We start from the raw sequence: 17,572 nt of genomic DNA, 5'->3' as shown, positions 1-17,572 counted from the left end.
AACCAAGCAGCGGGCAGACTTGTGAACAAATTAGTCAATTCTGCTGAAAAATACTTAATCAAGACATCCCCACTGTGTTTCTATATAACGCTTCACTGGATGACGTGGACACGTTGCAGGCGTAATTTGTATTTTTGTCTCACTTCCAATCCATAAAATGTTTATTTAATGTAACACTTGACGTTACAATGGGCAAAGATAGCAAAGGTAGATGAGTTTAAATACCTGGGGTCAACTATCCAAAGTGACAGACAGTGCACAAGAAAAATGAAGAAGAGAGAGACCAGCTGTGATTAATGGTTTAGAGACAGTGGCCGTGACACAAAGACAAAAGGTGGTGCCAGAGGGGGCAGAGCAGAAAATGCTATTATTTTTCATTTCATTGTGTTACCAGAATGGAGAGGTCAGAGTGCATGAGGACGGCTCAGGCTGAAGGGTTTGGAGACAAAGTTAGTGTGACATAGCTGAGATGGTCTGGACATCTGCAGAGGAGGCATAGTGGATAAGCTGGAGATAGGAGGTTGGACGTAGATGTAGTGAAGGAACTCGCAGAGGATGAAGAGGAAGCTCGGAATAGGGTGTGATGGAGGCAGACGATAAAGTGAAACTGAAACAAGAAGAAGAAGAACTTGAATATGTATTAAACGCTTGTTGGACTGAAAAAAAAAAATAACAACCTTTAGTTAAAGTGCTTATTTGTGTGTTGTTAACCTTAAATTTATAGTGTGAGTTATATTGGAGAAACGTTCCTACTAACCTTTTGTATTAACTTCAGCACATCATATAAATTTTTACCTTCATACTGTGAAAACTGTCCAAGTTACAATTATCATTTTAATATCACTTTTTTCCATCATTTTTGAGCCCTTTGATAGTCTGCTTGCCTTTTGATCCCACTTATTTCAGTTCATGTGACAGAGGAGAAAAATAGTACAGTCTACAGCGTGGATGTGGACATTACTTTTATTTTTATTGTGCAAAGGATGAGAGCGTGATGGTAAAGTGCAAACTGCATCCAGGGCAAAAACAACTGCATTATACTGCTATCACAACTCCGGCTCTTTGCAAGCACCTGCACTGACTGCATGTTAACGTTAAGCTAGCCATGAACCCAGAGTGATGTTACAGCTGAGTGACTGCTGACCCCAAACCAGCAGCCAGACCCTGAACTTCAACAGGTAACTAACCAATGAGCAGTCAGCGGCAGTGTGTGGGACATTAGCCTATAGGTTCATGCTGTTAAACGATCATTTTATGAAGAAACACGAAAGTAATGTAATGAATGAATTTCTCCTGGGAGTAATTAAGTAACGCACTGCAGTGCACGTTTCTCTCAATGACCCCAACACTGATCGCATCAAGAGCTAGTCAGATGAGGGCAGTGTCAGGACTGAGTCAGGACCTGGATGAATGAGAACCTACACAGACAGTGATGCATGTAAGTTCTGTTAAAAACGCACCTTGTAATAGTTCTACATGTTGAGATTGAATATATCCATTGAGAACATCCAGGCACAATCATTTTCCTGGTGCTGTAGAAAAGAAAAGCACTAGATCCTGAGACAGCAGGTCATTATTTTTCACATTTTGATAACAGAAGCGCAAACTTTCAGACCAACAACACTATCCAGCCAGGTATCAAAGAGTAGGTATAAAAGAAGACCTATCAGATACTATAACTTGATTTGACTGGTTGCTTATGCCCCTGGAAAGTGTACTGGCCACTAAAAATGCTACATCACATCACACACGGTTTTGTTATTCTTAGTGAAAGACACTATTATACTCCCATTATACTGGTGCTCAAATCTGGTTATAGGAGAAACAAAAAAACTATTTCTTCAAATAGCTTCAGATTGTGACACTTGGACTGAGTTTAAAAATAATCTGACTGCAGTTTTTTAAATATAACAAATATTTTTTTCAGCCCTGAAAACTTCACGTATGTATCTCCTGTACTTAATAAGTTCGGAGGCATTTAAAATACTGAAAAAATAAGGATATCTGGAAAATGCCAAATTTGCCAAATTTCTGTCTGCTATGTACTTTGATGGACTTCATTAAATTTACTGAAGGAAAAAAAAAAGAAGAAGAAAATCAATAATTCTGTGGGGGTGAGGTGAATTTTCACTGAATGACCCAGATAGTAAACAATTCACCTCAGGATTAAAGAAATGAAAACAAATTACTATTCTGGTATTTCCTGGCATACTGTATACGCAGCATTTAAAAAGAAAAAAGAAGAAGTCGGAGCGCTGCTAAAGCATCATAATTATAACCATGACCATGAAGAGCAACTCGATGAGTGATTAAATCTGGCTGGATGAATGGGGTTTGACCTTGATTTTGCTTTAACCTGGAACTCTCCAGGCAAAGCAGTTGGGAATGTAGGATGTGTTCCATGAGACGTCAAGCATGTCCCTTTTTCTCCATAAACAAATTAATCCTGAAGTGATCTTCACCATCCTGAGGACAGCCCTATGATTTTCCCATCTGCCCGGCTGGAAGGCCAGGAGTGAGCACCACTTGAGAGGATGAGCGCTCCTTCCTCGAACATGCCGAACAGCTCGGTCACACTTCTCCTTGCCAAATACTACAGCACTGATTCCTAACCAGGGTAAATATAGCCCAGGAGGTACTAATGCAGCTGTCAGAGGGAATGTAAACATTACTTAATTTAAAAATATATAATCTACATTGTCAGTCACTGAAACTGAGTGAAAAGCATCAACATAGCTAAATGGATATAGACGAAGTAAAAGGCTATAATGACATGTAATGATAAAATTGTTAAGCTTAAAGGTTGCTAATGGCTGTTTATCTAAAAGTAAAGGTTAAGCAGTTAACAAAGAGTAGCTAATGGCTAAAACAATCCTCCCATAGATTTCATTGTGTCGTTTCTCTCCTATAACGTTTCTGGTAAAGGCTGCGTGGCTTGCTAATCTAAATGGTAAGAGCCAAAAGTATTGCTTAAATGGCTGCATTTGCACTGAAGTGTTGATGGTGGCATCAGCCCCAAGGTTCTGAGGACCTGTGCTAGCCAGCTGTCTGAGATCCTGGGTGAGATAGCAGAAGATACCAGCTGTCGAAAACATAATTGAATGATCCCTATTTTTCCTGCTGTTGTGTAGTGAAAATCATTTTTTATTTGTTGAACTTTTTGCCACACAGCTATTCACCTCTCCTTCTGAACAACTCTAAGATGTTCCTTTTTTTTTTTTTAAACACAACTCTTCTACTCATTAACCTAATTAGCAGTGAGATGTTTGACCAGTTTGAATGATTTTTGGTAATACGTTTCTTCTGTTAAACTTACGCAGCATCCCAACTGAAGAAAAACATAACTGTGAGACTTTAACAGAGCCAGGCTTCCTGTTTCCAACACTTCTAGTCTGTGTGACCCTCTGCTGTTTGTGTACAAAGAATGCATCTAATCATCCACATGCTGCAGAGAGCCTGCTCCCATTTGGGTGGTAGCAGCTGCACAGTGAAGATCACCTCCTTTAACATGATTCAGCTGCTGAAAAAGAAGCTATAGGAAATCTCAGTAAATATGTTGACCAGCTCATACATCAATGACCACCTGACAGACAGGGTGCAGTATATAAGACTGGTGCTCTGTCTGCATTCCTGTTCACAGTGTACAGCTCAGATTTACAGTACTACTACGGGGTCGTGCCACCTACCTACAGTACTGACAGTTCTGCAGTGGTTGGTTGAATGTGTTAGTGGGGTGGAGGCACTAGTGGATGAGTTTGTGAAGTGGTTTGGAAAGAATCAGAGACAATCCATGTCTACCCCGGGGCAGGATCTTGATGTAATGGAGGAACGCAAGTGCGTCCACATCAACAACAGGCTGAAGAGGATAAGTGGTCTCTATTTCCTAAGAAAACCGAGATCCTTCAGAAGCCAACCCACACAACCCACAAGATCTGCTTCCTGTCCTGTATCCATGCCCTGAGGGGGCTCTACATATTATTAGGTTTTAAAGTTGTAGCTTATTGGTTAATACTCCTTAATACTTTATCTGAGCTTGTGTTCTACAGTCATATTTAGGAGACGTCGTGTGGCACTACACTACACGCTAAACCACTTAATTTTTATTCAGCACACAAATGCACAGCATGAGCAGTCCTTTTGAAAAGAAAAAGAAAAATCTCTCATTAGTTTCCAGGCTACGTTGGTGTGATGTCAAAAAGGAACTTTTCTCCCTCCGAGGCATTGATTCATGTGTCATCTCTGCACCAGCTAATAGATCTTAATCTGTAATTAACATTTTCCCCGTGAGCTGTCTCTTCCTGACTTCCAATGTGATGCTCTACCTGTAATTACAGCCAATAAAATCCCTCAATCACCGTGCTCTCTGCTCAGATCGGGGTCATCACAGTTAATCACAGGTTGAGACTTAATAATGGTCATTTGCTCATGCAGGGCAGATGACGTGCAGAGAGATGGAGAGCTTAAATGTTATTTTTTATTAGATACTTTGAGATCCACATTATCCAGCGAATGACTGAGTCTCTCTGATAAGACTTTATTTAGGAATTCTAAAATTCTATTCTGTCCACTCAGATCTATGAAACACAGAGAGGAGCCAGGTTCATTGCACAGGTGAGATGTTTTATTATTGCATGCCATTTTCCCATCACATCTTTAGGCCTCAAACATACAAACGCACTGGCAAAAATGACATCTGAAAATGAGAACATTACCTACCAAGCTTACACTGGCTCCAGGAAAAGAGCTGGAGAGTAAAACAATAAGGAGAAAAAAAAATATTTTTAGCTGCTTTACTTTGTTTATCATGTAATAGAAAGGCACAGGAGCATTTCTAGAACACATTACTGAGCAGTTAAACACAATCAACCCTACTGAGTATAGTCTGGCTTAAGCATTCGCTGTAACTGCATCAAATAACGCTTTTTATTCTATGACAAATGTGAGCGTGTTTGAATTTAAAGTAAAGGTTACTGTTTACTGCAAAATTACCATGTCACTGCAGATCAACTGAAGCACACAATGTTGATATAAAGCAGGGGGGTCCATAAAAGAAAAAAAAATGTACTGCCTTGCTAAACAGCTCACATACGACTTGCTCCTGATGCTCTACCACAGATGATGTTTGGCACTCTTTAACTTCTCTTAAGCTCCAGAGAGCCCCTGTGATGTAGCCTGGACACATTCTGTGTGGCCTGGAACGTCTCACATTTTCACTTCTTTGACAACTTCAACTTCACATCATTAATAATATTCATTTGTAAGAGTTGTTTAGTTTTTATGCCATTGTTTTTGCTGAGTAAAGAGTACATCAAAAGAAAAAAAAACATGCACAACTCATCCCAGTCCCAGTACTGTATTCAATTGTGGGAAAAACACTCATTCTTTCACACACAAACAAAATGCTGAGCAGCAATAAAACAAATTAAACCTAAAACTGCAGAGAGAAGCGAGCTTCGCATCACACTCATCTTAAACTAGGATGATGAGTCCCAAGTACGTCTTAGTATGGACTGATGGATCTTGAGGAAACTGCCTGAAGTATAGAGTGACTATGGGATGAGATGTTCTCACATTGATGGTATGTAGCGGTTGTGGTGAACGTCACTGGCGTTAAACATCAGTGTTTGTTCCAGGTCGGGACTGCTATGGGACCTCTGGAAGATCTCTCCACCACTATCAGCTCATCTGGGTTGTCATGGGCTTTATAGTGGAACAGAAGATCCTGGATGGCCCGCTCTTCAATCTATAAAGACAGAAAATAACAAGGAAAAAACTGAAGAAAAAAAAACAACAAAAAACAAACTTCAATTGAGAGGGAAAAGAACAAAATGCTGACGCTGAAAGCTTAATGGTAATAAGTGTTTTACTTAATAGCAACCAGAAAACCTCAGGGGGAAAAAGTGTTTTTTTGAAGGCTCTGACAGAAGTCTGGCAACCAGCTGGAGAGGAGAAGAGTGTGCTGTCAAAGAGACAAACCTGGAGACACCTCATTTCTAACCAGCACTGTACAGAGTGCAATGCTGATTAGGTAAAAGTCAGTCAGATAAGGCAAGACAGGAGACACAAGAAGCATCTTCTGATGGACCACTGCCATGTTTTCCATACCGACGCTGTGCACAGAAGCTATCCAATCAGTGATGCGTGCTTGTGACACACAGACACAATGTGTTACCTGGATGAGCGCCAGCGGCTTCTCTCGGCTGCGGATCAGCGCGGCTTCCTGCTGCTTCTCTTCCTCCACGATGGAAGCAAAGGTCACCAGGGAGGAGAGGGGAGGGCTGCCCACTGCACCCAGCACCCACGGCCTGAGGGGATAGATGGTTGACACACACACACACACACACACACACACACACACACACACACACACACACACACACACACACACACGTTGGTATCCAGTGCTGCAACAAGAGTCTGAGTCAGTGGACAAAGGTTGAGTCAACCACTACTGACAAGCTCCGGTGTGTGAATGGCCACCTGTCCACCCGGCTTTAACAAGCCTCTGCCACTACTGCACAACAGTACTGAAGTTAAAATGCTTTGCCGAAGACTTTAACATGATTGCTGCACATGCTACAATAAAAAGTCAAGCTACAACCCTTTCTGATCTCTGCTGCATTTGACACAGCACTCTTCCTAGGTGTGCTGTGTCAAATATCATGGTATTTATTTGGGTCTGGGTCAGGGACACAGGGATGGATGGGAAGAGACAGAGGACATAGCGACATTCCCAAGCCAGCCAGACAATAGACATAATCTCTCTGGGGTTTCCTGGGTCTGCCCCAGAGTCCTCTCCAAGCAGGATGTGCCTGAAACACCTGATCTAAAAGGGATTCAGGAGTTATATCCCTCAACCACCTCAGCTGGTTCATTTTAATGTAGAGGAGTGTCTGCTCTACTCTGAGCCACACCAAAATGACTGAGCTCCTCATCTCTGAGGAACAGCCTAGAAACCACTCGGAGGAACTTGTTTGTTCCTTCACTTGTATCTGCAAGATGATAACTTGGCTCTGATGTTTGGCCCTCACTTTACCAAAACAGACTTGATAAAGCGTCTTCATTACTGCAGACCACATCATCCGCAAAAAACTTTTTGCAAATTCAATTTCAAATTTCTAGTTTCACCTCTTGGCTGAAACTAGAAATTCTGTTCATAAAGATATGAGCAGAATTGATGACGAGGGGCACAAACCACTGGAGTCTGACTTACTGCTGAAGTTTAAAAATACCAGCATATTCTAATGCTGCCTTGTGTAATGCATTTATAGAGTAAAGCTGTGTCAGAGTTTGCAGTTCTCACTGCACTCTCCCACTCATTCAGTCCCCCCCAATGTTATTCTGATAGACCAAGTTAATAGCTACATGTTTCATTACATTCAGCAGCTCAGTGGGGTTTCTGATAGCATGCAGCACACTGTTCAGTCTGTTAATCTTCCCTTGTCAGAGGAATGAAGGTAAGAACAGTCACCAGCTATATCCATTTACACACCGAGGACATACACAGCAACATTTTTTGGGATTTGCGTTCGCAAACACATTGTTTAGACTTTTATATTCAGCATCCTTGTTGACTCAAAAAATTGTAGAAAAACAGACTCCAAAACGTGACGGCTCACACATCAGTGTCCAAATGGATTAGCCTAAAAATAAAATGCAGACCTTGCTCCAACAGTATAAAAAAAGTCACACCTGTTATCATTTGTAAACATGAGGCGAGTTACTGCAACAGCAGGAAAAAAAAAAGCTGTCAGAGGATTCAAAGTGTGCACAAAGGTTGACTGAAAGCCGACTTAAACCCCTTTCCTGCTGCTTATAGATGGTGTTTTCCCCTTGAAACACCATGTATATATATATATATTCACATTTCTAAATCCTCCTAAAATACTTGTACAACAACTTAGAGAAGAGGGTATAAATATATAATGTTTGTTAAAGAATACATCTATTCAACACAGTGGGTAAAATATGACCTGACTCATACAAATGAGCTACCTTTAGACTGATTTGTGTGTGCTTTAAGTGATTTTTTTTAGTTTGTAGGTCGTTTATATAGCGGGTTGTTACAAATCCTGCCAAAAACACTCCATTATGGCGCACGCTAATGTCGTATGGAAAGAGGGGCCTCCGTTTGTCTGATCGTTCATCTGGACGAGAGACAACGCTGGAAATATTTCCACAAGACATAAGCAGAGGAAAAAATGTCTGACATTCAATCACAGCGCAGATTATAAAGGCATCTCTATTAAATCTGATTTGGGATGTGGAAACTGTGTCCCAGAAGGCAGACACAAGAGCGTGCACGGCTGCTTCCTGAGCCTTGAACTCGTCCGTGTCTGCTCATCCAAATACCCGGGCGAACCTGAAACCTGCTCCCGTTTCTGTGTGATCTGCTGTGACACGAGGGCTGCCCTTATCAATTCTGATTAACATCACTGGCTTCACTTGACTTACTTTCACAGCTGTTTAATATCTAGCAGTCTGCTCTTAACAGCATGAAGCATGGCCAAACATACAGCAGAGGAGGATGAAATCAGATAAGAGATGTGCTTACATACAGATAGACAAGATTAACTTGACTTTGCGGACCTGAAAGGAATTAAAAGCTGCAAAGGTGGCCAAACATAGAGGATTTCATTGCTTCCGAGCTACCCAACGTCAGAAAGAAGAGCACGCCACTTACTACAGCTAGGAATATCTTCTGTGCATGCCGTGTTTATCCAGCTGTTGAGGAACATTGTAAAGGTCAGGGTGACTCAGTCAAGGGCAGGTCAACCCAGCAGCACTGGGTCATTCAGAGCCGTTCACCTCACACAACAAAGAGCTTAATGCGTTTCTCAGGCTGTCAGCCTATCCAACTACAGCACATCTTATCAGTGCCCTGGCACTAGTTAGCGTTATGGTTAGTTACAATCACAGCTTTTATTTTTGCGTTTCCTGAACAATAAGTCTAAACAATCACTATCACTTCCTCTTTTATATGTCTTAGCTGCGAAACAGTGCCTGCTTGTGTTACATATATACTGTCTTCCTGTTTTGGGGGCCAAGTTTGATGTTCAGGCTGCAGAAATTAGAAGTAAAAATAATGGGAGATTACTGCTAAGACAATTGGTTATCTACAGGGCTGCAGACTGCTGGAAAAAAAAAAAAAACAACAGCTGATACATGATGACACCTCAATAGTGCCTCCAAGTGGAAATCAGCAGCACAAGTCAGAAACACTCAATCTTACTGCAGCAGCAACCTATAATATGTTTTATGTAACAGATGAGGTACTCTTTGGCCATCTCAAAATATTTGGCACAGATTCGAGTCTCAATTCAGGACTATTTCTATCTCCTTAAAAAGAGAGGCTATTTTGGCTCTACCTCCAGTGTGTAAGGAAGAAACCCTTACTCCTGTACGCTACACTTCGACTTCTGCTTACCCCGCGGGTCTCTCTGACTCGCTGCCTTCAGCACACTTGAATGTGACCCTTCTGGCAGCAGGTGCAGCAACGATGGGGGATCCCAGGGTGCTCTGGCCCCTTTGCGTTCCGGTTTGCCCTGCTCGGATCAAATGGTTCTCTTCCTCCTCCAGCAGAGCCCGAAATGAACACGAGGAGGGTGGGGACTGGACAGCAGTTACCCTGCAGGTGGAAAGAAATCATAGAAGGGAAGAAGAAGTTCACAATTAAAAGCAAAAGGTGGCTACCCTTTCTGTAGCTGCTGGTGCGTTTAAGACATTACATAGTGGCTCACAACTTTCTTCATCTTGTCCCTTTTTGAGTAATTTAACCACAGATTCAGGTTTCAAATGCCCAAGCTCAAAGGGGACCTATACTGTAAGCATGCCCAACTTTGAGGGTAAAAATAAATAAATAAATACTAAAATCATTGTGTAGGGTAGATCACAAGGCAGATGACTGTGGCACATCTTATAACCTGTTTCAGAAACAGAATGCAAATTGATCATATTGCTAGTATAGTTAGTGTTACCTAATCCAAGCACAGCAACAAATATCCACCACAAGTATTCTCCAAGCCTTTTAACTAAACACTGGATGCAACATAAGCCTTCTGCTGTCAAACCATCAACAAGCAGGCAAACAATCACAATGATGCATTTTCACTAAGCCAACTTTTATCTGTTGTACAATGTAAACAAATATTTTTCTTAATAAAGCAGATCTACTTTACAAATAGGAAATATAGAGCTTTTGTAGCTGTTTGTACTTGTATTAGCTGTAAACCTGCTTTGACACACACACACACACACACACACACACACACACACACACACACACACACACACCTTTTTCTGTGGAAGGGATTAACAGTAGCATTTTAGCTAAGAGGAGAAAGGAGATTTCCACTCTTGATATTTTCTACATGCTACACAATTTCACAAATACTTGTCCCATCCAGAGTAGGAATGTGTGGGCTCACTGCACAAAATGCATTTTGTCTCTTTTGAGATTTCCTGAAATATATCAGGAACACAAAGGTATTCCATGACAGTAGCGGTATTCGTATTTGGGCTCACTCACCAGGCCTTTCCACTGCTTTTGGATGGAGTGGCTGTGGGGGTTGGTTTGGATGCTGTGGACTCCGCACTGGCCTCCTTGTTAGCCATGGCCAGGATCTTCCTCTGTTTCTGGGACAGTTTAGTGGAAAGAGGGGAGTGCTTAATGCTGGTGCTGACACTGTGGACAGGTGGAAAATAAGCAGAGCTCAAGTAAGCAACAGTTCTCATTTCCAGACAGTGGATTAAGAACTGAAAGATACATGTGTAATGTACAGATATTAGTCATTAATTAAACCCATCACTCCCTTTTATTGACTGGAATAAGTGGTATAAATCATTTTTTCATTGAAGATTTCTCAGTTAAACACTGTAGACCACCCGCCCACCTTCCAGGGCTTTTAGGAGTTGCTCCAAGAGTCTGCAGAGAGTTGGCTTCCATGTCCATGATGGTTCTCAGATCCAAGACTGGAGGTGCACGAGCAGGACTGCAAATTGAAAAAACAGAGTCAAACTTAATATGAAAGATATACTGCTCAGATTTCAGTGGTTATTCATTTATCAGGGCTGAAAATGCTTCCTTTCTGTTAACCACCCCCTCAACATAAAGTGGGTGGATATAAGGATAAAATGACATCCTCTCAAGATAGCCTTTGTTCAATCTTAAACCTGCATTTCTCAGCCGAGGAGACGTGGGAAAAACAAATTAATAAGACAACAAAAATGTTGATAAATTTCAGACCATCAAAGTTACCCTACCAGGGAAGGACCTTTGGGATGGTTTGCGGAGCAGAGTTGGGGGGAGTTGGGAGGCAGTTCTTAATAGATGTTGGGGTGCTGGGTGGGGTCTTCAGCCTCTGGCTAAAGGTTTTCTCATCCTGCAGATAAAAAAAATAATAAAACTCACAAACACTTCAACTCTAACTTAACAGTGTTAACTCGACCATCTTTGCAGTCTTGATTTTAATCTAGCAATTCATCTAATTATTTCACACTTCTAACTACACGCAATGTGCAACATATTAAAGATGGAAAATTAACCTCAGCTCTCTCATGGAAAACAGGTGACTGCATGTCTCTGGGACTGCTGACCCCCATGTAGCTGCCTTCAGAGTCTGATGTGAGGAGCTCCTGCAGAGACTCAGTCGAGTTCACCTTACCTGACTTCACCAGGCATGGGGAGACCACTGAGCAAAAAAAAAGAAGCATGTGTTAGGTAACTTGTCATAAATTCAATAACAACAAGATCCAACTTCACAAAGAAGCTGACAGCCACATACCAGCAGCAGGAGGGCTTTGGATGATATCAGAGAGAGTATAGCCCCCTGAGCTATCAGAGCGCCTCCTTGGTTTCTTCTTAGCCTTCATTTTAGCTTTTTTTAACAGGATTTCCCTGAAAAAGACAATGTGTGAAATTATTAGCAGATTATTGTTAGGCTGACACACTGAAGACATTTAATAGACGTCTTTAAAGGTATCACAGATAATTCCCTGCCTTTTAGCTATAAACCGTTAGAAATTAACATAGTGATACTGTGTACCAAGTTAATACCATATTTGACTGTACCTGCAAGAGTGATCCAATTCTGCTTCTGGTTTAGGGCTGAATGTGGAGTCCAAATCCTCATCCTCATACATACTGAGGTCTGGTGCACCAGGATATGGTGTGATAACACGCTTCTGCATTGCTGGGATCTGAAATCAAATGGAGAAAAAGAAAGAAAAACTTATGAAAAACAAATAAATCTAAGTATGGCTGTCTTAGAAAACATTACATCACCTACAGTTAATCAATGAATCAATCGACAAACATGTTTTCAGTCTGCAGAGGCAGGAGAAACTCTCTACAGCTCAATCTCTACATTGTGTAGATAATTTTAAGATTTATCAGTGAAAGTCAGAACAACAGGATGATTTCTGTGACAAAATACTGGAAGTAAAAGGCAGATGTAGCGACATCACTTCAGACTAGGTGAAGCCCCACCTGTTGATAATAATGTACAAAGTGAACTTTATGTTGTGTTCAGTGTAACTTTAACCTAGCAACTGAGCCCATAAAGTCATCAGGAAACTGAAGCCAAGGGTTGCTCCCCTATAGGCTTTTATACAACTGCATGTCTTTCTACAACTACAAGAGCTGCCCCCTGCTGTTCACTTTAAAGAATTATTTTATTTCACTGGGGGGGAAAAGAAAAAAAGAAATCAAGTTAAACAATGAGCATCTTTAAAAAGAAATTCTGACACAGACTGGGGTGTTTTTAAGGGTGGAAGGGGACTCACCATCTTCCTGTAGGCTGCAGAAAGCTCCACCAGCACTTCATCACTGAGAATATCCAGAGCTCTGAGGACACCAAAGTAACACAAAACAAAAACATATTGATTAGAAAACACTTCTCCTGTTTGCTCTGCTCTATGGATCCATATTTACATGCACACGTTCTACTAAACATATTCATGATCTTGAACACACCACTTTGAATCCAAAATGCTACACTGGCTTTAAGTTCTCACTTTGATTCCAGCAGAGCGGCCATGTTGAGCACAATGAACTGGAGGCAGGACAGTTTTAACTGTTCTGCATTGTACATGATGGCAAACTCCAGGAGCTCTGCAGCGTTCTTCAGAGTCACTGAGGGCAGAAAAGCAGCGGTTTGAAACGATGCAGCTGTGTGTGCTTATTGTTTTCATGAGTTCTATGTATGAAATTATTCAGAATCAAGATGACACGAGGACAATGTGAACTTAACTTTAAACAGATGCCCCAAGGCTAATGCTGAGAATTAGATACTCTAGATTAGATTTCAGTCCTGGCTAGAGAGTGGACTAACAACATGCCATTCCTTCACACATAAAGGGACACTACAGAGTTTCCAGTCTTTACAAATAAGAAATGGCTTAAGACAAGTAGATTTCTTCAGGTTTCTTCAAATGAGGGATTACTTTAATAAACACTGCAATATCCCAAACCTGAATATGGTTGAGTCAGAAATTTTTAAGATAGTTAAATTAGCATATGATAGTTCTCTGGGAAAGGCAATCTCCAAACTATATGATGTGCTCCTTCAAGCAAGGAAGGACTACTCAAAATGTTAAGATTAAATGGGAATTGGAATCGGGGATGGGTATAACAAACGAGAACTGGGAGAGGATTTGTAATTTTCATTGGTACTCAAGTTCTTTATCTTGGAGAGACCACTGTTGGAAGAACATTATTAGATTTTTCAACCCCTCATCAAACTAAATATAAAAATGGGACAGCAGAATGCTGGAGAAGATGTGGATCAGAAGAGGCACATCATTATCATATCTTTTGGGACTGCCCTAACTTAAAAAATTACTGGCTGGGAATCCATAAAACTTTGTGTGAGGTTTTTAAGATAAAATTTGACATCAATTTTGTAAATTTGTACTTGGGCTTGGTTGTTGACTCGGTCCGGGGAGGGGACACAAAACTCTTACAAGCGCTATTAGCGGCCAGCAAAAAAAAATCTCTAACCAGAAAGTGGTTAAATCCAACTCCGCCAACACTTGAGGACTGGTTTAATGTGGTTTTCGAAATATTTAAAATGGAAAAACTGACATTCTTTTTAAAAATTCGGAAAGACAAATTCTACAAAATATGGAATAAATGGCAGGTTGACCCTCAACTTCATAATATGTACCTAATGTAGTTTTTGTAAATAAGTTAAACATGCTGCATTATGTAACACATTGTCAAGCCAATGAGTTAATTTTATTTTTTTGCTATCAGAATGTAAAACAAAAGGACTAAGAAAAAGGGTTTTGTTTTTTTTTCCTTTTCTCTTTTTTTTTTGACTAAATAATGTCAATGCACTTTATTGTAACAAGTCCCTTTTTTTTCTTCAATAAAAATATAATTTAAAAAAAGAAGAAGAGAGAATTAGATACTCTCAAATGAAGGGGGCTACTAAAAGAAAAAGAAAAGTGCAAGTGCAAGAAGTTATGTCACAAACTGGAGTAAGAGAACGTACGGTTCTCCGTGATGACGACCTCACACATCTCCTTTAGCCGTGTGATGAGGAGCTGGTCAGCGACAACCAACACGTTGCAGACAAACTCTACATTCAGAGACTCTGGCAGGGAAAAGTGAGAGAACAGTATGATCAGTGTGGGGTTTTCCCCCACAGTCATCTAAATTTGGAGAGCACATGACCATAAAAAACAATTCAAAATGTGTTTTCATTAGGAAAAAAAACCCTAACTTGTTAGGTTACCTTTAATCGTGGGTGACTCATCTGTGTAAATGTACTCAAGAATGACCTGCAGGATCTCTGAGCTAGTGGGCATCTCGAGTGCAGAACAAGACGTGGCCTGAAGGGTTGCAAGACAATATTATCAGAGTACCAGTACGAAACTGTGTGACTTTAGAGCTGTGACTGGTTTAAAAAAAAAAAAAATTATTATATATATCACAACAGAAGGATGGGGGACTTGGCATACCTCAATCCAGGGGTTACCGAGCATACTGTTGAAGTACTCTGCAGAAGGACAGAAACAAGAAAACAATTGAAGTACTTTTTTTTTTTTGAAAAAAGTGTTTCTAATCAACACTAAAATTTGGCTACTCGCGTGAAGCGAACATTTACATAAAATACAGGTTTCAATTTTGGTCAAACTGGATGACTATCGAAAACATGTTACTAGGTTTTCTCACGTGTACTTCTGGAGAATATTGTCTCCAAAAAGGCCTACAATAATTAAGGAAGAACTGGATGTGGAACTGCCTCGATTGCATTTGCAGAATTTTGGGTTGGGGGATTTATTTATATAGACAGCTGGTGTTGGGACAGAACATGGACCAATATTAAGTACCCTAGGAATGTCAGAACGGTTGGCTGCAAGACTGCAGCCAACCCCACAGTCTTCTAAGAAATACTGTTAATTACAATCCTACTGCTTGAACAGAAACTGCATTTTCATTCAACTGGGTTTTTATCTTAAAAACAAACCCATTTTAAAACATCTGGTTCACTTTACAGGTATTGTATTTTGTGAGGTTCATTTTTTACACGTCTCTTTGTTACCTCAGCTAAGGAGAATATGGTGTACGGGATTACTGAAAAAGTCATTCTGGATCCAGGAGGGGGTAGCATGTGTATCTAGATGACATGCATGATAAAAACTCATCTTTTCAGTAACAGTATTTGAACCTACAGACTACCTTTGCATGCTCTCTTACAGGCAAAAGGAAGGAAAACCAGTTGTGCTACAAAAGGTAATGAGTTACTTTCTTAAGCGGTTAGCCCTTTTAGAATTAAATGGTGCAAATGATATGTTATGCCATACACAGCTGTGCAAAACAAACTGAAGTTACAGTTTTTATTGATTTGAACCTGATTCATCTTACCTAGTCTGGCACAGAGGACACTTTTATGACAAGAAAACTCTTTCCCATCTTCAGATTTCAGAGTGACATCACAAAGATAAGAGCTGCACAGACATAGAAAGAACAAAATATACAAACAGTTAAGTTGTGTCTGACAAGTTTGCAGTTTATTCAGTAACTAAAGCTGATTATAGACACACATACGTACCATTTCTTCTGGTAGAATTTTGGTTTGTTGCCTGTTTTCTTGTTTGTAACATTAATTTTTCCATTTTCGTATTTGACACCATCCAGTCTGTGCAGAAATTAAAAAAATGGATGAAAACAAAGGACACGAAATCTGTATTGCCCTTGAGCTTAAAGTGCGCTCGGCTTCTCACCGTGCCGACAGGCTGCCCAGGCCGAGTTTTTTTGCAACACCCTGTAAGGTTTTCACTGGGTTGGCACCTCCCTCGTTGGCTCCGGCCTTGTCACCTTTGCTTCCTTTCCCCTTTTTGCCAGGCTTGGAGCCTTTGCCCTTGGCCTTGTCACTGTTGCCTTTGGCTGCAGGTGGAAGGGAACGGTACACCTCGAGGGCTGAACGACCACTCAGACCCAAGTCCTGCAGGCTACTGATAAGCCTGCCCTCCTCTGAATCCTGGCCAAGGCAATGGATACAGCAGAAGACAGTCTTCATGAATCAACACAGCCGAGTCAGAGCTAACAGACCTCCCAGGTCAATGAAAATGAAATTATTGTGGAGTTAAAAATCAATGTAGCATAAAGAAAAAGCTACATTACAGTACAGCGTAATCAAGCACATATGATTTTCCTTTTTTTTTCCCCTCACCTGGTTTGGGACTGTAATGACCCCCGACACTCTCGGCCTCGCTCCGTGTACCAGCAGCTCACAAGAGTCTGTGTAGATGAAGTGAAGAGCGTATTCCATCATGTCCGGTGGGATTTTTTCCAGAATGAGCAAATCGCACCCCACGGCATCTTCGCTCTTCCTCACTTCCTTATCGAGCTCCTCATCGACCCCACAGTGCTCAGACACGAACTGCTTCCGGAAGAACTCGGACCTCATGGACAGAATGTACTTGTGAGCCGGAAAAGTGCGATCACCAGCCTGAAGCGTCACATCGTGGATGCTGTCCATTTCGTCCGCCTCATCCAGAAGGCTCCCGAAGTGCTGGGAGAAGGATGACGGAGAAATGCTGGGAACCTCGTACAGGCTGGAGTACATATACACACACAGGGAACATGATTGAGGTTTAAATGATAAAAACTCATTCATTACAAACACACTCACAAAAACTCAACTGGATTTAATCTTTCAAATCCAGTTTAATCAGAAATGATATAACATAGCTTTTGAATAACAAGAGAAGAATGATAGCAAGTAGCTTAGCCCTTAAAGAGACAAGAATCTTCCCAGCTGACTCCTAATAAAGCAATGAATGTAATGAGCAGAGAGGAGATCTAAAAATAAAAAACAAGGCACAAGCTGCTCAGAGAAACAGTCCACTCTCCTGATTCATGCCTAAGCAGCTGCAGTGTGAATCCAAAACACATCACTTAGTGACCTTTTTAAGTATGAAGGGGGGGGGACGACGACTTTAAAGTACCTCTTTTTAAGTATTTAACATTTAAGGTTTTACCGAAGTGTGGATAATAGGGCTGGGTATCGTCACTCATTTCTAGAATCGATTCGCTTCTGATTCACAAGGTCCCGAATCGATT

The 17,572-nt window shown here is 41.0% G+C and overlaps 1 protein-coding gene across 2 annotated transcripts in view; it reads right to left on the bottom strand.

The window, feature by feature from the left end:
- Positions 1 to 4,599: 4,599 nt before the first annotated feature.
- The window catches only part of ibtk (inhibitor of Bruton agammaglobulinemia tyrosine kinase), a 23,674-nt gene continuing 10,701 nt past the window's right edge, over positions 4,600 to 17,572 (bottom strand). For both annotated transcript variants that reach the window (XM_005741310.1, XM_013912947.1), the window contains exons 12-29: positions 16,680 to 17,064; positions 16,231 to 16,487; positions 16,059 to 16,145; positions 15,872 to 15,954; positions 14,965 to 15,002; positions 14,739 to 14,835; positions 14,496 to 14,597; positions 13,015 to 13,132; positions 12,784 to 12,844; positions 12,071 to 12,198; positions 11,784 to 11,896; positions 11,545 to 11,690; positions 11,263 to 11,381; positions 10,893 to 10,991; positions 10,529 to 10,684; positions 9,428 to 9,628; positions 6,173 to 6,305; positions 4,600 to 5,743 (exon numbers count right to left, since the gene is read on the bottom strand). In XM_005741310.1, coding sequence (XP_005741367.1) covers positions 5,618 to 5,743; positions 6,173 to 6,305; positions 9,428 to 9,628; positions 10,529 to 10,684; positions 10,893 to 10,991; positions 11,263 to 11,381; positions 11,545 to 11,690; positions 11,784 to 11,896; positions 12,071 to 12,198; positions 12,784 to 12,844; positions 13,015 to 13,132; positions 14,496 to 14,597; positions 14,739 to 14,835; positions 14,965 to 15,002; positions 15,872 to 15,954; positions 16,059 to 16,145; positions 16,231 to 16,487; positions 16,680 to 17,064 — 2,449 coding nt within the window. In that variant the 3' untranslated portion in view covers positions 4,600 to 5,617. The remainder of the gene's footprint in view (positions 5,744 to 6,172; positions 6,306 to 9,427; positions 9,629 to 10,528; positions 10,685 to 10,892; positions 10,992 to 11,262; positions 11,382 to 11,544; positions 11,691 to 11,783; positions 11,897 to 12,070; positions 12,199 to 12,783; positions 12,845 to 13,014; positions 13,133 to 14,495; positions 14,598 to 14,738; positions 14,836 to 14,964; positions 15,003 to 15,871; positions 15,955 to 16,058; positions 16,146 to 16,230; positions 16,488 to 16,679; positions 17,065 to 17,572) is intronic.

Source organism: Pundamilia nyererei, unplaced genomic scaffold, assembly GCF_000239375.1.
Source record: "Pundamilia nyererei isolate P.nyererei 1_Seehausen unplaced genomic scaffold, PunNye1.0 scaffold00109, whole genome shotgun sequence".
NCBI lineage: Eukaryota > Metazoa > Chordata > Actinopteri > Cichliformes > Cichlidae > Pundamilia > Pundamilia nyererei.
This window is presented reverse-complemented; position numbering and strand designations above follow the sequence as displayed.